Raw genomic sequence first — 23228 nt, forward strand, 5'->3', positions numbered from 1 at the left:
GCACAAAACAGCGATGGGGTCACTGCTGTGAATAATTTATCTAACATTGGACTTGCTGAAAATCTCGCGCATGCGCAAAACTATTTGGCACTCGATTGTAGAGCTCTGAACAGCGGTGGAATCCAGCCAAGCTAAACAGCTAATTTCGCAGTGACTGAATCACAATTTAGTATACACTTGTAACAATAATTCTGGCACCAATTATCACTCAAGACTTCCTTGTTTGTAAATGCTTGTTAAGTTAATAATAAATCGAATGAGACTGCATACAAATTAAAGGAATATTTAGTTGCGATAACGTAACCCTCCTCCCGACGGGATAACATAACACTCCTCCCGACCACGGCCTCCAAGCGGCGGAGGATTACGTTATCGCAACTAGGGAATATTTTATGCCAAAATGCAATTGCGACCTTTTCATTTATTTGATACTGACAAAGTTTAAAACAGCATCTTTTTAGAAAACCTGAAAAGGAGTTTTTTTATGAAAAAGAGAGGTTGATTAAGCATCTATTCTAGTTCTACTTCAGAACTAATCGATGCAATGAATTATAAAGCAAAAATACAACATTACTTAATTTTTAGTAATCACAATTTTTAATTTTACTACACACATTTTCCTTATGAAAGTGAGAAGCTAAGGTCTAAGTCTAACTCTAAGGAAGGCAACTTTTTTTTTAACTGCTGTACATGCAAGGCCAATTTAGCTGGCCAACAAACTTAAAATGACCCCTGTGTTTCGATCCCAGCACTGACAGTGCCTGCTAGCTGCATTTGTGCTGCATTCAACCGGACTGTGCCAAAAACGGGTCGTCACATTTACCTCAGTTTTGCTGTACAACACCGCTTCTCCAAAAGCTCCTTTGCCTAAAACTTTCACATGGCTGTATCGTTCTTCTTGGGCACATTCACTGAAACTGCTACTGCTGGCATTTGACGACGAGTCCCCAACTCCAATGTTATTATTGTGCAGGAATTGCACTCCATCTTCGCCACTGGAGACGGCCATTTTGGTGTTGTTTGATAGTAGTGTGTTGTCGACACGGTTGAATGAGTTGACATCGGCTGGTTGTGCACGAACACTAGTACCAGTAGTACTAGTATGCGACCCCATACATTTGTATAGAAAGAATACGTGTATTAGGTTTGGGAACCAGACATGACCATGAACTTTTTAAGGGGTCTCGGTTCACAAAAGAAACATGTGTAGTTTTGTACCATTGAAAACCACAAGTATTTCGGTCTTTTATGATTTTTGTTTGTAGGCGTTACGAAAACGTGATTTACACAGATTATGCACAGATCATCAACTTACTGCACATAGCCCCTTTTGTATGCGCAGTCATCAGCACAGGCTGTTTTTTTTTTTTTGGGGGGGGGGCGGATTTAGTTCCATATCATGATTTATGTCTTATGATGAAAATACACGACTGAAAATCTTCCAAGGGTGGCCCAATTTTCATTTACATTTGCCATTGTGTACTTGACAAAAAAGGAGTGCTAGTTCTATTATATATTTATATCTTGTTTTGGAATATGTGGGGAAACTATTTTACCTGAAGTGAAAGGCAATCGATCGATGCTACTTATTTTTTGTAACTTATTGTCAAAAAGTCAATCTTCAATTTCAATAGCATTACGGCCCCCTTCCAGACAAGGAACAGACCTCTGCAAAATGCTTGCCTACCAATCCATTCCACCATATTTAGGGTCATACTCCTTTGAATAGATTTTTAGGATAGCTAGGTGCTTGGACAATGATGTGCGCTGTACTTATTGCAAGGGTCAGGGTTATTTTACAGTAGTATGTAACCTTTGTTCACAAAATGTTGATAGGACTTTGTTTACCTAGCAGGTGAGATCCTACACAGGTCATATGGGAAATGTTATTTAATTTTCCACATAAATTCAAGAGTTGTAAAAGTAACAGCTGAACAAGTTTTGAGATGTGCCCCATATACTCATGGTAGGCCCTACGTGTATGTTTTCTTACATTGAGTTTTGTACAAATCATCAATGTGCTTGCAGGATGACTATGTAAAGGTGTGATGTCACAGCTACTGAGGTTACATGGTCTATTCACATGTTTCCTCAAGTCAAAGATAATTTCATTTCATCAGAAGTTTACATCTCCATCTGCACTTACCGGTATCACTAAAATGTCACATTCCTAAATGTATCATTCTGTAAACAAACTACCCAGCCATCAGTTAATTTTTTCTGTCAATTTTCTGGTACTGATATTAATATTTACATCCTAATAAAAGTGAAATCATAATTCCATTGTAGGACGTATGTGACGGTAACACATCAAGAAAAGATGGCAGGTTCTCCTACTCTAGCAGATTGGAAAACAGCCTTGGCATCTGGTGTGAAGATAGGTGTATTGCTTGAATCTCTGAACAACACAAAGCAACCAGAAGCAGGTAAAGAAAGCCCCACAACAGATATTAATCTACCTCCAGATCAATTTGGTAGGTCAGAGTTTGTGTGTAGGGGGTTTTCAAATTATACAACTTTAAAAATATTTGCCATTTTTGTGCCAGACTTTCTGTGTGTGATGCAGGAAAGTTATTTAACTTTAGGTGTGAAACAACTTTATAATTTTTTCATAGAAACTTTCATTTTTTACTTCTCGCATCATATTTCAAGTGATTGACATTGATGTGTCATGGATTCTGTCCGTACTTCCAATGCAAGATTTATAATTCAGGAATAAAGTTGTTCTTGTCCAATGTCTTATTGCAGGTCAAACATCCAATTCCAAAGATGGGGAGGCTTCAGAAAACATGAAACTTGTTGGACTGACTGAAGAGCCACTAGAATTCAGATGGGCCGAGCCCTCACTTCGCCATATTGATTTGAAGGGTGGCCAGTGTAGTACCTGATAATGAAGTCTGAAGTTTGCTGCCAGTCCTCCAGTTGGTCAATCATTATCACAGATCTTTGAGCCATGATGGGTTCACCTTAAACAAGAACTGGCCATCGAGATAAAAATTGACAGTCTCTCAAATAACCACCACACAGGACTGGCTGCTCAGTCATAAACTTGTTTGCAGCATACGAAGGAAGAAGTTTAGCGACTAGCCAGGAGGACAAGTTAGCTAGTCATTTACTAGTCCACCAGCTTTTTTACAGGTCCATATTTCATATTTAAATAGGGATGCTTTTCAATACTGAACGAACCATCCGGACCACTTGGCAAGAATTTTGACTGGCTCTTGGGTGTTTTGACTACGATTCGGACAGCAGCCCATTGAAGGAAACTGGAATGCCTGCAAAAGGGTTGACAACTTTGTTCCTTCCGGCCATTTATTAAGCTATGCATGTGGGACATGCACAAGTCTTAACACAGTGTATGACCAATAATTGTAGCAAGCATTTTGATGTCAAAAGTCCATCCCCAAATATGTCTCTTCGTTATTAGTGAACAACCCTTTCAAATTGTTTATTTTCACAAACTTGTAGATCTGTTGGTCAAAGTATTACATAGAAACAAATACAAATAAGGCACAAACTTTTTGAAAAGAAAGTTTTGTTCAAAAGTTTTATTTATCAATCTTCAAATACAAGTTGCTACTAAACAATTTTAAGTAATTAAAATGCTAGTTTACAACAAAACTGTTTGTAAAGTCTAGTAATTTTGAAAACAAAGTTAGTCCATAATCGGTGAAGAAAACAAACACTTTACTTTCATTTTGCCAACTAATAATGTATTTTGTACATAGTGAAAACAATGCCTAGGGCAAATTCAAATATCTGCTGTTGTATATGCTAGGATGTCACAGAGCAACCATGTCTGATTTTACAAGGGTAAATACCACAGAACACAGAGGAATTCTTAGCTAATGATACCATGTGATCATATGCCTCTTAGGCATCATTATCCAGATAAACCAATGGTAGAGCTGAAATTTGCTATTCAGCTAAAATGGTAGCGTGCATGAATTGTTCAAAGCAGATACATACAGCAGTCTTTCGGGTTCTATTCTGTGGTCAACACTAAAATAAATGTGTGCATTAGAGTTGACCAACTGTAACAGTAATCCCCCCCCCCCCACCCTGAAATATCAAAGCGCAAGGAGTGAGTGACATCATTTGCAAAAGGGTTTTCGTTCAAGGTATTTTTATCGAGAAAACTATCCTTTAAATAACTAACACCAAAAAGAAAGCCTACTGAGATTCCTAGACAATGTCAATGTATTGAATCCACAACGTGTAACCTTATTGAAGTATAAGCAAAAAGAACCACTGACTTACAGTCATGAATTTTGAGAAGTGTGCTCTCTCACAAGAAGTAATATATACAGACATGTTAACAGAAAATGTCATGCACACAAAACTTTGTACAGCATTTTGAAGTTTTCCAAAAAGTAGATGAAATTTTAGTGATTGACCGAAAAGTGGCCTGCTGTATAGTTCACAGTAAATACAAAATTTACCATTCACATGTAAGTTTTTAAAACCAACTTGTATCTCTTAAAGATTCTAGGAACGTCACAATCTTCACATAAAGTATATCAAGAATGCTGAAAGATTATCCCCTCTTCAAATATTGATAAAACTTGATCGCAAAAAGAAAGAGAGAGAATAAAGTAACAGCTCTCTGCTGGATTCTAAATTAAAGTTGGTGTCAAGTGAACACCAAACATACTTTATAAAAGAGAAACTAATGAGAAATATTTAAATGATGTAATAGAAAGAAATAAATGTGTTGTCTTTAAAATACATCTCTGGCTAAGAAGGTATTAAGGCTTGTAAAAATGTGTATGCCCACTCCAACCGCTTTGAAATGTGATTTATACCAATAAAAATATTACTAAGAACTTATTTGTATTTTATATTGTTAATTTATTTGCCTGATGACAGCCCAAAAGCTCTCTACATGTAGATCATGTCCCCAAGTATTTTTTTGGTAACACAGTGTTAAAAATCAAGATAGTTTTTTATTTGTTGTACACATGGGCCAAATTTTAAAGAGCTGCTTCAGAAGTAAATATTTGTTAAAACAATTTTCTGCTCAGCAAATAATATTAGCAGGAAACCATTTGTATGCAGCTTGATATTATGGCTGGTTATATGTAACTCTGATATTTTCCTAAGGATTGTACAGGACTAGTGCATTAACAATTGTTAATCAAACAATGTTTGTAGTCGTGATTAACACTGCACTGAAATTGTGTACTAGGAACAATTGGACAAAATTCAAGAAAATAAATATGCGGAATAGAAGCTTTAAATGGTCAAGAAAACTGGAAATATCTGCTGAAAATAATTCTACCCACATCCATGTCTAAGAAACATCTGAGCTAAAGGCCTCTAAAGGTTTTCACTCGATGAGCTTCTTTGATTTGAAATAACGTCTAAGGTAGAAGACCTGCCAGGTAGCAAGACTAAGGAGGCAGACCATTGAGAAAATACTGAAATACAAAACTCTGGAATTTGTTGACTCTGTAACAGAAAAAAAAACAGGAGAACAACATATAAACAATCAGATTTTCATACAATGTCAGAGTAATTGTAACTTGCCTCAAACAAAATGTTGTTATTGTTTGTTGGAGAGGGGGGTGAGGGTCGTGAGGACCTGGTGTAACATGCCTGGAATTTCATCTTCAAAAGGTCAAGGCCATTTTCATTTTGCAAAAGGCACTTCCATTGGAAGTCAATGAGAAACTTTTGAAGGGGCACCAAGGCCAAGACCAGGGGCAACTGAGGCCATGGTCTCCATAGCCTGCGTGTAATTCTAGGCCCGGTGTAAACATGTCACCTCATCGTGAAAATTAATTTATGATGACTAACCCAATTAAGCTCCGTTGTTGGTACCAGACTGCAGGCCAGATGCTTTGTTCTTATGCCATGCCTGATATAGGTCAGAGCATAGAGTAAGGACAGCTGTCCTTACTCTATGGTCAGAGGGTACCCCCCCCCCCATACCAATGTTCCCGTACTTTAAAAAACTATTTTCCTTTCACCCCTAAAAATTCTTGATAATTCACCACTAAGCCCCATATCGAGCACCACATTTTTTTTCTTATGAGGGCAAAACACCTCTATAGGGGAAATGTAAACTTGCATTGGAAAACTTCAAATGGCATCAAGGCAATGACTAGGGGGGCATGGGAACAATTTACCCCTCGCCCCCTCCCCCTTGATTGTTCAGGCCCAAGACATACCTTGTGAGAAGCGAGTTTGTGAATGGTGGTGTAACTTTGCATAGAATAAACTGTAATGTTCAGACAAGCACAAATTGCTATCTTTTAATATGACATAGTGGACAGAGCTAATGCTTATTTTTAACATCTAAGATTTTGAATGAGTAGTCAATAGACCCTATGTGGCCAAATCATACAAAGTAGTGTTAAAAAATGTTATTCAATTCCCAACTTTTTAGTAAGTCGTCTTCAAGAAAATGTTTTCAAGCATTTTCATGATCAAAGCAAGCCTGTGGAAGTATAATATTTATCAACCACTTACTGCACACATGTGAAGCATGCATTAACTGGGTAAGAGTTCATAATTTCTGTTTTAATTATGACGACACAGTCCCAATACAACAAAGCAGTATCTCCACTTGTGATAAGGGTTATATATCTTCTTGCAATCATGTAAAACGTTCAAAGTTCAAATCATTGGCTTGTGTAAAAATCTTGAATATGACTTTGTTCTGTGTTCACATTGTTGTGCAAAGGCCACATCTCATCATTCTACATTACACTGATCAAACAAGATAAACAGACATTGTTCTTTTCTTACCATTGGTATCTCTCATCTCCTCTTCTCTAGCTTTCATGTAGGCAAAGTCATTGACAATGGCTTCAGACAAATCTTCCAGGCGACGAAGTTCAACCTCCAAAGGCTTCAACGCCTCAGATTTGGCTATCTGCATAATATGCAAATTATATGCTAATTAGTTAAGGTCATACAAAGAAAGTCGCCTTATGGGAAAATGCTTTGGTTTAAGAAAAAACAAACTTTGTTTATGGGTGTACAAAAATACACTGGTTCTAACAAGGGTAGTACAAATGCTGCAAGACCACTATTTTATTTTTAGGATTTTCATTGAACCGCCATGATTTTAACATGATTAACTTTGGGTTCCCTTATATAGCAATGTGGTACCCCCTCACTGTGCCCGGATGAGCCTCACTGGTGTGGGGTGCAGACTTCAAATCTGTAGCCGATTAGCGTCGGAGTGGTTCAATTCCACCTTTCGGGCGGTTTTGCAGTTTTCAAGTAAAAAACAACAAAGAAACTGGTAACTTTAGGTTTAAGTTTTTGGCAGTTCTGTTATATTATGTTACAAATGAGGCAGAGAACTAGGATACTCACATCTTCATAGCTCTTAGCCTCCACACCTCTCTTGATGTCAATAAATACCTCACGGTCTGCTCCCCTCATTCCTAGTTACAAATCAATAAAGAATATAATATCAATATTCATCAAGCTGTCTTTAATATAGTACAAGTTGGTGGAAGGGGAGCCTATATTCTGGGCAATTTTTTTCCTACATGTAAATTTCTCAAACATCATTTCCAATGTAATGGTTTCTGTTCCCAACAGACGACCCAAATTCCCCAAAGCAATATATAATAACCAATTTGAGTGACAAGTATATTGCATGGACCATGCAAGAACTTGACCAAATTGAGTGATATGTATATTGCATGGACTTGAACAAATTCAACTGGCATCATCCCCAAATAAATCGTGCGTGTTGTTGTTCAGTGTGCATTTTCGGCGACGCACTTGCAGTTTGACACGCATCATATCTTTACATAAATTTTGACCCCCCAAAATGGGAGACCATGGACAGACGGTAGCCATGTGTAATGGTGTTGCACAGGGTTTACATGGCCAACCCAATCAGAACAGCGTTAACGATTAGTGTACATTTTTACAGAGATCATCAAGTGTACCTTAAGTTCCAAATTAAAAGTTCTAATAACAAACTGTTTTTTTATTTAGTTGGTTTTTCATGAATTCACTTCTGACCACCACCACCCCCCCCACCCCACCTCAAAAATAGGCGTACTTTGGGTTGTGTTCGCAAGTCAAAACTGGACAGGACAACTCAACAGAGTGCCAGCATACCATGCTATAAAAAAGCTATAAGTATTGTAGTGACAGCAATGATCACGACTCTAAACAAAATGCATAATAACAATTCCATAAGATACAATCACATTATATACATCTCCAATGTAATCCAGCACAGCGTGCATCGACTATTCATAAAGTTTAGCACCAACTTTTGAATCTGATGTCTCCTTTTCGCACTGCTGAAGGGAACAAATTTAGCATCATTTTTCAGTCTTAGGCATGGCATGGTTGCTGGTCTGAGATGGGACAAAATAGTGTATTATCCCTTAAAGGATTTGGGTACTTTTTGTAACACAAAACACAATGTCCACAGATTTACATTAAACTTACACCATTTGAAGATAATGATAGTAGAAAGCGTACCTTAAAATATTAGTTGCTGAGGTGCTGTAGTTTTTGAGAAATGATTAAAACAATGTCATGAAAATACGTTTTTACCTACTAAAATAATTTTCGTCTCATGATCACTGAGACGAAAATTATTGTCATGACATTGTTTTACTCATTTCTCAAAAACTACAGCACCTCAGCAAGTAAAATTTGTAGAGGAGCTTTCTACTATCACTATCTTCAAACTGTGTAAGTTTGGTGTAAACCTGTAGCGTTGTGTTTTTTGTCCTACAAAAAGTACGTAGACCTTTTAAAGGGAAGGTACACGTTTGGTAATTACTCAAAACAAATATTAACTTAAAAACTGACTTGGTAACAAGCATTGGAGAGCTGTTGATATTATAAAACATTGTGAGAAACGGCTCCCTCTGAAGTATCATAGATTTTGAGAAAGAGGTGATTTCTCACTAAAATAATAAAAGACTTCTGACCAGAAGTCTTTTATTCCTATCTGAAAGCACACAAATTCGTCCAACAAGGGTGTTTTTCTGTCATCATTTTCTCGCAACTCCGATGAGCAATTGAGCTCAAACTTTCACAGGCTTGTTATTTTATGCTTATGTTGGGATACACCAAGTGAGAAGACTGGTCTTTGACAATTACCAAAGGTGTACCTTCCTTCCCTTTAATGACCAGGCAGTTTGGCAAATTTGCGATCCACTTTTTAAAATTGCATAGCAAATTGCGATGCGATACAGGCGAAATCATCCACTGAGATAGAGGCAATTGCCTCTATATAGTTCCACGCCGGGAGTTGGTTTTAGGAAGAAAAACTGTAAAAATGTTTTTTTTTATGTTAAGAACTTAAAAATCATGGGCCAAGATGATTTTGCCTGAAATGCAAAGTGGTTGCAGCCTGCAGGCATGACTAGCCATGAGCATGACACAAATGTACAGCATTGAATCCCCAACATGATTTGTGGGCTGAACACTTTAACTATTTGTAACATTCTGACGACGGCTCGCATCTGTGCGGATTTCAACTTGTGGGTACACTCACCAGCGGGAAGCTTTGTCGTGAAACAAATCTCAAATGTGTCGTAGTCGTCCGATGTGAAAGCAAACTTGCCCTCTAATGCATCATCCTTAGTATACAAAATATGTCCTTTGCTATCGCTGACCTATATTTGAGGCAATGAGCAGAAGCAAGAAAAGAATGGATTGAAGAGAAAAGATGGAGAGAAAAAAATGAGATGAAATTTTTTTAAAACATGCTTTTACCATCACCACCAGGATTCATTTACAGTATGAATCATCAAACAAAACCAAACAAGTCATTAAGCCAATCTGTTGCCTCCCTTTCAAAAAGGTCAATACTTGTTTGATTTTCTTTGTGTGAAAGAAGTATAGTCTTTGAATGCAGGCAGATGGGAACGATAATACATGAACAATGGAAATTTATACAGTGATGCAATTTACACCATGCTTTGCTCCATGATGAATGGCAAGTAGGTACAGCATTCTTGAATGCATTTACATTACCACTGACCTCGTGGCACTTTATTCTTAAAGCAGATTTCACACACAGTGAAAATATCCGTTGTGAAAGCAAATTTTCCACTCTCTGCATCTTCCTTCTGGTACAGAATATTATTACGCCTGTCCGTCACCTGTTGTAGTTTTACAATTCTGTCATTATTTCGTTTCCACAAATAATTTCTCACCTGTATGTTTGACAAGTCTTACAAATAATGTACAAGGATGGGTACAAAACTTAAAGTTAAAAGATAATACGAATAGCATTTATTCTTAGCCTCTTTTTTTCAATAAAAAACAATTGATATAAATCTGTGAAATTTCATCACACTAATTAGTAGTTGAGTTTTTAGGAAGTGCTGAAGTGCACGCCAATGGTTCAGGTTTCAACAGAGATTTGCTCAGAGAGGCTGCAACTCGTTGATTTAAAACTTTCTGTTATTGGCATTGTGTTAAAATAAACAAAACTAATTTGACAATTCGTTTGAAAAAAGACAATTTGCATTCCTTTTTTGCCTTGAGTCTGATGATGACACCAACTGCTGTCATAAACTGTTGTTGCGATTATCGTAAATGACGCGGTTGTAAAGCCACACAACCACGCCGTTGTAGTAATGTGCATGGTTGTGGCGCGGAATCGGGTCATCCTCTCGATGGTTGCATATGGAGGGTTAGGAATCGCAAACACCGCTGATCTAAACTAAAGGGAATTATTCATGTATAAAAACCACGTAGTTCGTTGCAAATATTGTGTCTGGGCTTGGCCTGACTTTTGTTCAAAATTGTGCAAAGGCAAACTCACCAAGAACAGAGTGAACGGTTAGTGCAGTTTACTCCATAAAGGTTTATCACGAATAGCAAAATATCAAGAGAGGGCGCTGTTGAACCCACACAAAGGTATAGGTGTTGCGTGCGCGAGTCGTAGAAACTGCATAGAAACCGCCCCATATTCCTTCCAACAATGCATTTCGTTTCTGAATCGCGATTAACCCATGTAAAGACTAAGCAACCAAACATAAACAATCTTTTTTTCATCAACTTTTCATTTTTCTTTTTATTTATACTTATAGGCCTACTTAACTTAATATTTAAAAAAAAAGTATTAAATAAATCCATGAACTATTCTATCGACAAGACCGAAGATCCTCGATTATCCTAGCACTTACAAGTAACAGTGTTTTATGTCCTGGTGCACCGCTCAGTTTGTAGTCTCCAGTCACAAGAACATCTTTGTGGATCTCTTCTTGCAGACACTTTTTCACATTTGGTGGCAGCATAAACGAAAGGCATCTGACTTCTGAAATCATACAACACAGCACTGCCAAAAACGCTACCACAACACCAGTAGGATTCATGATTTAGCCGCGATGAGAGAATGGTCAAACTGTCTCAGACCTCGGTACAATCCGGGGTTTGTGGGATATCTTTCAAAAAGGAAGATTTCTGACTGCCAAAGGGTGAAATATCCAGATGTTATTTGCCAACCTGGCAGCTTGATCTGTGTGCTACCAATCAATCCACGGTGAACGACTTCGACAATTTTACAATGTACATAAATTATTACGTCAGCACAGCTAATGAGGTAATGAATATTGAGTAGGCAGCCACCGCTTGCTACTTTCACAAAATTTATCAATTGAAAAAAATAGATTTGCTAAATTGAACCACAATTAAGTCATTCGTTGATGTTATTTTGCTACTGAGTTGTATTTTGAGGGAAATAAGTAGAAAATCTGCAATTTATTATTCATTATTTAAATATAGTCACGCCTACTTCAGGGTCAGGCAGACGCTTTTTGGGAAACGTGGCGCACACTGCATGCACTAGACTACACTTGCCGAATCCGAATAATTGAAGTCGGTTTTTCGGTTTGCCTTGCTTCTTTTTTCCTCTTTTTCTTTTTCAGGCAGTCTGGTTTCCTTTTAATTTCCACACGATGTAAGCATGTAACATTCAGGATGCTATACCTATAACATCGTTCTCACCACTATTTACATCAGAGATCGCTTTCTTTTTATGAATCCTTGTTTAAAAACAGACAGCAGGGAAACATCTGGGTACGAGAGTGAGACTAAAAACTGAAAATCAGAAAGTCGCATAGTATGCAGTGAAGGTGAAGGCAAATCAAGAAGAATTTTGTAATTTGTTATCACTTTTTTATTTCTAGCCGGAAGCTCTCACTATTTCAACAACATGTTGTTGAGTATGTGTAGAAGTAAGTTCAGTTTATTTATTTGTCTGTGCTGTTTTAGTGGTCAGGTGGTAGTCGTGCATCACTATCAGACTTTAGTTTAGACTTAAGGCCGATTTATAGTCGGTCGCGCGATGGTCGTGCGATGGAAATCTTGCGCGCGATCCTAAGACTGAGGCCTAAAAACCGTGTCTTTTTATGATCGCGCGTCAAGATTTCCGACGCCCGACCATCGCGCGACCGACTATAACTCGGCCTTTAGAGTTAGACCTTAGTTTAGAGTTAGACTTAGCCCCATAAATCGGTCCAATCCACTCCGTATCCTTGGCCCCCAGCACCACTGATATCAAAACCTTTCGCTTCCTTGAAAAACCATCTGCAATGTTCTGCATCATGAAACTTACCCATCTAATGCTTCAGAATCAGAAGTTGCAGATAGCACTTCACTTGGAATTGTTCAAATAGGTATCACAGATTTTGAGTAAAAATCAAGTGAATTTTGCGTGTGAATTTTCTCAACTAACGCTCTTTTACCGCTTATGCCGATTGTCCCCCGACCGTGCGCAGATTTTTTTTCCCAGGACAAACTTGTAGAACCATCTGCACACGTTCGTCCTGGGAAGAAAAGATACCCAATCCGCGCTTCATGTACAAATATACGGACATGCGTCTGGGAACTAATCTTTGTAGTTCCCAGACGCGTGTCCATATGTTTGTACACGAAGCGCGGATCTTTTCTTCCCAGGACGAGCGGTGCAGATGGTTCTACAAGTTTGTCCTGGGAAAAAAATCTGCGCACGATCGGGGGACAATCGGCATATCGGCATTGGCGGTAAAAGAGCATTAGTTGAGAAAATTCACACGCAAAATTCACTTGATTTTTACTCAAAATCTGTGATACCTATTTGAACAAGTCCAACTGTAGTGCTATCTGCAACTTCTGAAGCATTAGATGGGTAAGTTTCATGATGCAGAACGTTGCAGATGGTTTTTCAAGGAAGCGAAAGGTTTTGATATCAGTGGTGCTGGGGCCAAGGATACGGAGTGGATTGGACCAATTTATGGGGCTAAGTAAAACTTAGACTTAGACTTAGTTAGAGTTAGACTTTTTTTTCGTTTGGTGTTATGTTTTATAGTTGGCAGCGCCAGTGGCAGTGGTGGATGATTAGTGTTTTTTTGTTTGTGTTTTTTTTTTTTTTGGGGGGGGACTGGAAATTTATGGGATACATTTTGGGATAACTTTCTGTATGGCACACCACTTTTTCACTCATTTTTACAGAAAGGGATAGGTATCTCATATACATAGGTAAGATATTATATTATTTTATTTCAAATAAAAAAGTGGTGGCGCCATAAGGCATAGTTAGCCCATAGTTATATAATATATACAGAAACTTTTCTCTTTACAAAAAATTAATGTCTTGCCATTGTTTTTTGTGTACCAGAAAATTCACTTTTCGCGATGCCAATTCAATTTCTTGTCTGTGTCTTAGTTAAGTTGCTGGCAGAACATAGTTTATTCTAATGAGGAACTGGCTGAATACCTTGGTAAAAAGGGATCTTGAGTTGTTTAGCTATACTAAAAATGGGTTATGGGTCATTTATCTGAGAATTTTACACATTTATGCTGTGTCATACATACCTCTTTGTACTGTAAAGAAACTTGTGCCCATGACATTGTTGAGGTTTTAAATTGTGTACATTGAGATTGTGCAAAGTTACTGCCTACTAAGTTCTAATAACTGTCTTTTTTCTTTCCCTTTCATGTTATTCTTACAGTGGCTAAAAAAAGCAAGTGAGTATTCATGTTCATGTGGTCTTTTTTCAAAATTCCAGCAGCACATTTACTTGTTTATTAATTTTAAGGTCTCTCGCATTTCGGTCTTGTTCCTGTACTAACATTAGTATGTATTTCGATGCAGTTATTGAATATTTACAATATGTACATGTACATCAAGATTGCCTTCTTTTTTTCGAGTGCCAAAACAAATTCAACTTGCTGGAACAAGGTTTTAACTCTGAGGACCAGTCAGAATTATGTCCAATTGGTCCAGCTGGCAAGCTCATTTCATCCCACGGCTATGTGTTTAACAATTTGTGCTCAGAATGTTTTTATTTCATACTAAATTCCCATACAAAGTTAGTGTCAAATGAAAGATTACCCCCCCCCCCAAAAAAAAAAAATAAAATAAAAATAAATATAATAATAATAATAAGTAGTCAGTGAAAAAGCTGACTTGTGAAATGATAAGCGAACTGGTCCAGCTGTCTAGACTTGCATTGAAACAATTTAATGGCGAACCCTGGAGTGTTTCGTCTAGTTCTGTTAATTCATCTACATTTTTTTGCAACGCTGTGCTGCAGACAAAACCTAAATAATTTCTTCACTATGATATAAGGCCCCCCCCCCCCCCTACAAAAAAGTTTGGTCTCCGAGCCTTACTTTACGCCACTATCCTAAACTTTGTTCAGCTTCAAAAGAGAAAAATAGAACAAAAAGAGAACAAAACAGAAAAACACCTGATCCTATCGGAAAATGGCATGTTACCAGAAACTGAAACCTCCCCCCCCCCCCTGGCTTAATATAGTACGCTTATTACGCCTTGATTGTATGCATTTTTACTTATTTTATATGGTTCCTTTCATCAGGAATGTTCTTGTGATGTTAAGAAGTGCAGCAGGAACTGGTTATGAAGTAACAGCAAAGCGTGCCCGCCTTGGTGACAAAATGGTTCGCCTTATATACGACCCCGTAGGTATGTATGAATTTAGCACTGATTACAAGATTAAAAAAGGACAGGCACATTGTACATGTATTTTGAAATTTCACTCTGAGGTGTCGGGAAAAGTGTCCATGAAGTATTTTTTTTAAACCAATATTTCCCTTTTCAACCTTAAGTATTTTTTTCAGGGATGTGAAAATTATTAAAAATACAGTTCTTTTACCTACATCGGCATAATATGGGCAAAACCAAACAATATTTGTTACTCCTGCTGCAATTTAAACAGCTTTTAATTTGGTGCAGTACCCGCTGCTAAAATATATAAATCAAACTGCCTCTTACCAACTACCCAGCAATCTTTGTGGTTTATTGGCTAGACATCTGCTCTAGAATTGACAACAGTCAACACATCTATTCAAATTAATTACAGTTAATTGCATGATTCAAACTGCCCTCTTGTCACAGGGTACATTTAGTGGTATTGTGGGAAGATTTCTGCTCTAGAATAGCTGGGGGTCATAGGTTCAAATCCAACCTGAGTAGTATGCAAATTTTTCTTTTCCACATGACTTGTACAATGCTTAACACACATCATTGTATGGTTTAAAAACTGTTACCCACACAGCAAGCACGATGCATACAGAACTTTTACACAGTTATATATGCTTGTTTATGGTCCATGTGTTTGCTAGGTCACAGAGCCGGTCTTTATACTGTTTAAATACAAGCCCAATGTGACCAGTCTTTGACCAATCAGAGTGCATAAACTTTCTGAGGTATTTATTAATATTCGTTATGCCCTGTGCAGTTGCTTACATCTTCCGAAAGATGTCCTGATGATGTTTTTGCTTTTCCTGTTTTTATTTTCAGTGAAGGAGCGTGTTTTGTTCGTAGAGCACCGGAAAATCAGATCGATGTAGCACAAAAGTGAATATGTAACAAAGACAATGTAAATAGTAACTTTACTGATACTAAAGGGTGACTTGCATGATGCTTAGTGCTGGTCCGGACCCACAAGGCACTTAGATTCATACTCTAACATGGTGTGGTGTTTCACTCTGGTGTGCTACATCTAATTGTGCACTCTATGCGATTGTAGACAACGAAGGAATAATATTCAGCAAAATGCCTGCCATGTTCTGGTCTGAAGAGGCCTCTAGTTGAATCAATTCAACGTGATATTTACTGACAGTCTTCAAACAGCAGAGTTTGAAGTTCTGTTGATTTGTACCAAGTCACATCATTTGGAGGAGGATGGATGAAAAAAAGAGATGTTTTGTGATAAAGTCTTTCCTTGCATTCATCGCAATGATCAACATCTGAGGAGAGCTGCTGAAGAAGGGTACATCCCACTCCCTTTTTACTTGAAAAACTGATGAGTTATAAATTTTGTGTGTTAACTCTCCACCTCTGTCGGGAGTTTTCAAATGCACTGATGCAATCAAAGAATTATAATTCACAGTTTTTGTCAGGTTTTTTTTATATAAATTTATAACAATAACTACAAGTGAACTGTATTTTCATTAAAATTCTAGGAGCCTTGCCAAATCTCAGACTAAACTAGACGGAACACTGTTTATGTGGCATCTGAACCCCCAGGTTGTTTTGTTTATGGTGATTTATGCTTGACCTCATGCCATTATCATGGTCTTGTTAAGCATGTAAACTTGTCAGGTACTCTGGTAATTTAAAAGCATCAAGCAAATCCTGTCATGTTTCGGATGATTGATAGGGGGATATCCACATGCCAAGCATGATGAGTTTAGATGTAAAGAAATCTTTACAACGGAACTGAGCAAAACCTGCCATAAATCTGAAGGGTTTTGGGGAAATTATCTCACCTTGAGGTTAATTCTAACTGCCCCAAATTGTTCACAATGCCTCCCAAGGTTTAGCTTGAGTTTGATCATGGGCCTCCATGGTTTGATTGATTGGTTTATTGAATGAATGATTGACTGATTGATTGATGATTGGTTGATTGATTTTTGATTGAATGATTGATTCAGTTATTTATGTCGTTCAGTACATCGATCTGAAAGGTTTGGGTGTTGAATTACCATGATGTGATCAATCAAATCTCCTGGTCACACTACCTGGGAAATCAAGGTTCCATCAAGGATCTCTTGTTGACTTGTGGTTGATATTGCTTGGTACCCAACACATGTCTATGAGCATGAGCACCAGGTATTATCAGCCACTTGTAGAAAAATGGTGCAAACTTGGGCAATTGTTTGGTAGTGGAAGATTGTTAAAACCGATTTGTAATTTTTTAGGTTTTGATTGTGCAGGCAAACACAATGTGAATAAAATAAATTTTGTCAAACTTCTCTGTCAGTTGAGTTGCTTTTCTTTTGTGTCAGTGTTGTCATGGTAAAATTGCTTGGCGTGGAAACAACGTTGACTACTGTATTCACATTTTCATTTGCTTAACAAATAAATTCCATAAGCAACATTCTCGATGGGCAGCTATTTGAAATTAGTAACTTTGCTTTTTTAATTGGGGAAGAGGTCACTGGAGGACTTTCTTATTTGTAGAAATGCATCAATCTGTCGGTACCTGTGCACTGAACTTTGGAAGAGTCTTACTAAAGCCAGTTTCACATGACTATCGATTTCACTCGAGCACCTCATGAAACCCACATACCTGTAATCGGAAACTGACTATCAACTGAGGCAGCCTTTTCCATAAAAATTAAATATACTAGTACTAGTAGACTGTAATGCAAGCCTCACTTATATTTGGGCATTGGGACCTGTTAACTGTGCAGGTTTGTTTCCTTCAAACGTTAAAGCAATGCACTTGGGACCAAAGTGATTCCAAAGTAATTGAATATGCACAAGACCACCACAGTATATTGATTTACACATGCGGCACTAGGCATAAACACAAAAACACATGCATTACACCTTCTTTGCAGTGTTGGTGTGCATTAATTTTGCCTTGGTGTAAAAAAAACAAACACACGCTTCTATAAGATGCCTTTGGAGTACTAGGGTACTTCGGAAAATTCAGTCAATGTCTGAAAAGTTTCTGTATCCTAAATTCCTTAAGAAATAAATTAGTATCTTATTAACCCAAATTAGATAACCTTTTATAAATTTATACTATTTTATCCATTTCAAAAATTTTCCTCTTCTTGTTGGTATAGCGCCCTCATGCGACGCGAACCCGATCGATTGAGCCAAGTCAATGTTATTGCTGTACTTCATCAGTGCAAATTATGCAGCTTGTAGTTAGGGTATCCGTCTATTGATGAACCCCCCTCATGTGTTGTCCGCGGGAAATTGCAGAAGGTTTCATTATCAAAAACCAACAAAATGCTACCGTAAGTCAAATGTTCGAAAACATTCTGCTTTCTCATTCGATTTCTTTGCCGCTGCAACGTTGGAGGAACAAAGAGAAATAAAGGTTTGTAATGTTTATTGACTATTTGTTAAGTTTGAAATGAATAATCAGACCCCACTGGCACTGACTGACTTTCTTCTTTCTCATTTTTGTTTCACACGGAGTCTGACTGTCACTGTCACTAAAAGACACTAAACTAATAAGACTAAAGAGTAGAGAGAGAGTAAGACTTCTCGTACCTGGCACTGCATATCATATCATAAGCATGCCATGCCACTGACTGATGGGAGTGTCAGTTAAAAAGTGCAGAGTGAAAAGGGGAGAGAGAAGGGGGGGGGGGGGGGCATGCCAGGCGGGGGGGGGGGATAGGCAGTAGGGCGGGGTTGGGGGAGGTGTAACGAAAAAGGATAACTTTCCGTATGGCGCCACCACTTTTTCACTCATTTTTACAAAAAGGGATATCTCATTTATGTAAATTGGATACTATATTATTTCATATCGAGTGAAAAAGTGGTGGCGCCATACGGAAACTTTTCCAAGAAAAATGGTGCCGGACATGTGGCCAACCAGAAAAACTTCAATTCAAGGTCTAGTTGCGATAACGTAACCCTCCTCCCGACGGTCGCCAGGCCGGAGCGTTACAAGATTTCTATCGATTGGCAAATCATGACAATCTGGTCCAACACGTAATAATAATATCGACAGCTAGTCACTAGATTTGCCCCATTTTTACCACACTTTCAAAAATCATGACACAAATCCTTAAATAAAAGGGCACAAACTTAATCCTCAATCAATGTCTAATGAATATTCAAAACACCTTTGAGAACATATTTTTGAAGAAAAAAAACAACAAAAGATTACCAGATCCCGGAACAAATTCCCAGGTTTATATTTTGAAACTATCGCATCGCTTTGCAAACGCTTTATTTTTTGGTCACCAAGACTACACCATTCTGTGAAAGGGGTGTTACAAGGCAGTGCGCGTGCTGTCCGTTTACAATGCATATGCCTGCTGTAACTCATAATAATATGGCGCCAACGCACTGCAGCTGTCAAAATTAAACGTGTTGGACCAGATTGTCGTTTGTCACTCCATACATAGCCTTGATCAAGGCGCTACAGCCAGCCGCGATCTGCAAAATCCCAGTCCCCATCACTGAATTCCACTAGTGCACCCCCATACATAACACAGTGCATATAATACGTATACAGCGTATGTACACACATACGTACTGTACATGTACATGTACCATCTGTATACGGTACACTTACGGTACATGGGTACTTCCTAAGTAGCGCCTTGATGGTTTTGTATCTGCCAAAATTTAGGGCGGAGCTCATTATGCTAATGTTTACTAACAACCCGTTCTCATTGGTTGTTGGTTGACCTATAAACTCTGGCTGCGATGTCAATCACAACGTTCTGCAAGCACTCGCACACACGTGCTCGTCGACGTAATTGTAAACAAACCGTGGTTGTAGTTGCAATGGCGGCGGGCGAGGGAGAAATCCCTACTAGTAAACAAAACAGTAAGTCGCTGGAAATCAGTGGTGTATAATTTGCAACACAACTACAGAAACTTTCAACAAAATATAACAACCGCGTTTAATGCATCAATCATGGGTTTAGAAATAGAAGGAAGAACATTAGAACATGTGAAATGTGTTTGAGAAAGGTTAAAAAAGTATCCAGATGTCATGAGTTTCCGGCAAGATGGCTACTTGGTAAGAATTCTTAGGTGTTGGGCATATGACAGTACAACACACCCCATCCCCTTGAAGCACAAACACAGACCAGATGAGATAAGAAACCCAGCTGTTTATTTTGTCTTAATGTAGACATATATTATTTATTACGTTTCTCGCGGTAAATCAAAGTTGGGGATCGAAAATATGTGTTGTCGAAAACATACCAGACGGTAGAAGATGGCGTGTGGCTGAACAACAACTACAAGTAAAGTTCAATTTCATAAACTAACTCTTGCCATACTACTAGTACTACACTACAACGTTACACTTATAGTACAGCAGCTTTCAATTCAGGGACAAATCTACCAGCTACGTTGTAATTATGATGCTAGTCCTCGTGTTATAATGAAACGCAAGACAACGGAAGTTGTTCGAAGTTGTTCAACACCATTACCGACCGGGCGAGTCTTGTCCGGCTCACCCGTCCGGCAACGCATTCAGACCCCTTACAATCATAGCTAATATACACACCACGCTCCCGACACTGCTATAAAAAGCACGTATTACAGTACATGTCCATACAGCTAGCGTACAGCGTACACACACACACACACACACCCATGCATGCATGGACGTGGCATGATTGCTTGCAGTAATACGTCATTCTCAATCGCGCCTGTAATTGGCCAATGTTTAGAATGACACGCCCACATCATGAATACCCTTTTATCGGAATTCCGATAAAGCTTTACAAACCCATCAAGGCTGTTGTTTGAGCCACATGTGCGAGGTTGAAAGTAGAAAGACACGACCGTACTCACGACTACGCTATACTGTTCTCGCTGTACAATGTATGGTAATGTACATTTGTGTATGCACTGCATGCGTGTGCAGCGAACCGGGCCGGGGAACAGTACGTCAACAGCCTTGATCAAGGCTACTCCATACAGAATCTCGTAACCCTCTGGACTGGCGGCCGTCGGGAGGAGGTTTACGCTATCACAACTAAACAAGGTCATGATGATGAAATTGATGTGCACAAAAAAAATTGTGAAAATGGTGGGGTTAGCCCCATGGTCCAATCCTCGGTATCCTTCCCTTGGCTTGCCCCATGGCCAAACCCAGGCCCATTATAGCACCAGCAGCACCCCATAGTCCTCTTGTGATTCCAGCCTGACTGATTTTTCTCAATTTTCAAAAGGCATTGTGGGAAGGAAACTTGAACCTGTGATCTAACAATGCAACATTAATGCGCCGGCGTCTACCAACTGAGCTATCTAGCCTATGATGAAAGTCTCCTTGTTGTCAATATCTGAGGGTGCCAGTCAGAAGCCTTTCAACATGTAACAGACATATAGCCAGGTCCCAAGTTTCTGCTACATTGGAAGCAACAGCCGTGGTGTGTAATTATGTGAAGGTGAACTCTAACCATGAAATATTTTCTCATTACAGGCCATGATAGCGGCCTGTGAACCACATGAGTTCATCCCGTTCGGCCGACAGTTCAGCAATAGTCAGTCTGACGGTAGGGGTGTGACCAACCCACAGAGGGAGACAGCGTATCCTGATGCCGACCTACCCATTTCAGCCCTTAGGGATGTCAATATCAATGACTCCTCACAGGTATGCAAAATATTATATAAACAAATTTGGAATTTTGTGAATTTGCAAACTGCTTACTAACCAAGATGAACAGGGCCTGATTTCATGGCTAAATTATAATAGAAACATACAACAAAAGTTACATGTATTGTGAAAGTTTAAGATGAATGCAGTGTCTACTTGCTGAGTTCAAAGTATTTCATGAGAATGTCAAATTTATCCACGTATTTCTGAGGTGACAGAGGTTACCAACCGCACGTTGGTCGCATTCACATTGACGCCAACCTTTAGAAGTATGAGAAATGATTCCCAGATTCAAATGTTTTAAGTTGAAAAACCATATTCCTTTGAAGAGAATCATTTTCTTAAAATAACTTCTACTTTCAACAGCTGCAGTGCTTCTCACCAGGTAAGTTTTTATTGTTGATCATTTTTGGAGTATTCACCACTCTATGACCATTCCTTGTTTTTAAAAAAAATCTTGTAAACCTTCCCAGAAGGAGTTTTGGCACATCTCACAGAGCAGAGAGACTGGTACACAGAAGCTGGAATTCGACGAAGAGATCTACATCAAGGGGAACTCAGTGGTATGGAGCCGAGGGTGCGAGTCACAAGCCAGACTTGTTCAAAAGTCCTATGAGTTAGACTCAGCAATACTGGAGGTACGGTCAAACTTTTGTTTTTATGTCATGGTAGAAAACGTCACCATTACAGCACAGATTGTGTTATTCATAAACCAATAATGATATCAAGGTTTTGTTGAGTTATATTGTACTGCAATTATTATTTTGTGCCCATACAGCGTTTTACTAAGATTATGCATTTCCTTATTCAGGAGGAAATTGTCTTTGCACTGATATCAAATTCCTAAAATAATAACAATGACTGGGAAAATCACACATTCTATAATAGATTTGTGTAGTCTTACATAAATTTAATTGTGGAGAACAAAGGAAAAATGTGTTGTAAACTTCCTGTGTGATTTTTAATTCTACTTTTATTTCCTATGTTGTGAACTTGAAGGCCCAATGGGTGACATTCAGATTACAAGACTGCAAAGGAGATCCTCTGGAAGAAAGATCCAACCAAACCGGCAAGTTATCCTAAATATGTACTCCTTTTCTTTTAAACCACTTCATGTTGGTATTTAAAAAACAAAAAATCTGTACCCAACCACGGTTTTATTTTTCGGATCTTTGTTTGGACCTTCTTGAATAATCGTTTTCCTCGGTCTCAAATTGCTGATTGAAACCTTGCAGGGTCATGGCTGTGCGTTTAAGAACCCCGCTTTTGGCTCATTCCTTTATCACACGGCCATAACCCTGCTGGTCTCCAACGGCAGGATAAAACCAATCTATAAACCCTGTTGTTAACGTGCGGCTAATTCATAACAGTAAAAAACAACTAGGGCATAACAGAGACAAGTGAAAAAGAAAAGCAAAACTGTACCATGGATTATACTTACAAAAAGGATTTATTTTATGGTAAATATCTGTTACTATGTTGATCTAGGAGAAGCAGTGCCAAGTATATGCATCACTCAGTCTGCAACCCTGAATGTCTTCACTGATAAAGGAGATGAGTTCACAGCCTCTCTACCATTCCAGGTGAAGTAACTCCTAATTTCTATTACCTCATTTGCTCAACAAGTACACAATAGTTTTGTTCTGCTAAGCAGTTTTATGTATTTTGGTCCAGACTTGTTAC

At 38.4% G+C, this 23228-nt stretch overlaps 3 protein-coding genes and 1 non-coding gene across 5 annotated transcripts in view; 2 read left to right on the forward strand and 2 right to left on the reverse strand.

Annotated features, from left to right (window-relative positions):
- Positions 1–1088, reverse strand: part of LOC139935858 (serine/threonine-protein kinase Nek9-like) — a 40231-nt gene extending 39143 nt beyond the window's left edge. The window contains exon 1 of the mRNA XM_071930472.1: positions 824–1088. Within this exon, the coding sequence (XP_071786573.1) occupies positions 824–1009 (186 nt within the window). The 5' untranslated portion in view covers positions 1010–1088. The remainder of the gene's footprint in view (positions 1–823) is intronic.
- A 2512-nt stretch (positions 1089–3600) lies between these two features.
- On the reverse strand, positions 3601–11506 carry LOC139935885 (transmembrane emp24 domain-containing protein 10-like). 2 transcript variants are annotated; one of them, XM_071930507.1, is made up of 5 exons: positions 11133–11506; positions 9980–10100; positions 7330–7400; positions 6754–6880; positions 3601–5451 (listed from the first exon to the last, which is right to left on the reverse strand). In XM_071930507.1, the coding sequence occupies exons 1-5, from the start codon at positions 11319–11321 to the stop codon at positions 5330–5332; spliced, it is 630 nt and encodes a 209-aa protein (XP_071786608.1). In that variant the 5' UTR covers positions 11322–11506; the 3' UTR covers positions 3601–5329. The 2 variants fall into 2 exon arrangements, with proteins under 2 accessions (XP_071786608.1, XP_071786603.1); XM_071930502.1 differs by lacking the exon at positions 9980–10100 and adding an exon at positions 9491–9611 and having other exon boundaries at positions 3615–5451; positions 11133–11504.
- Positions 7131–7217, forward strand: Trnastop-uca (transfer RNA opal suppressor (anticodon UCA)). The gene has a single exon. It is a non-coding gene; the product is annotated as a tRNA-Sec (tRNA).
- Positions 11507–18187: 6681 nt separating the features above from the next.
- Positions 18188–23228, forward strand: part of LOC139935854 (anaphase-promoting complex subunit 1-like) — a 40795-nt gene continuing 35754 nt past the window's right edge. The window contains exons 1-5 of the mRNA XM_071930457.1: positions 18188–18290; positions 21372–21542; positions 22019–22183; positions 22545–22614; positions 23034–23128. Of these exons, the coding sequence (XP_071786558.1) occupies positions 21375–21542; positions 22019–22183; positions 22545–22614; positions 23034–23128 (498 nt within the window). The 5' untranslated portion in view covers positions 18188–18290; positions 21372–21374. The remainder of the gene's footprint in view (positions 18291–21371; positions 21543–22018; positions 22184–22544; positions 22615–23033; positions 23129–23228) is intronic.

The sequence above is a fragment of the Asterias amurensis genome, chromosome 1 (genome assembly GCF_032118995.1).
Source record: "Asterias amurensis chromosome 1, ASM3211899v1".
NCBI classification, from domain to species: Eukaryota; Metazoa; Echinodermata; class Asteroidea; order Forcipulatida; family Asteriidae; genus Asterias; species Asterias amurensis.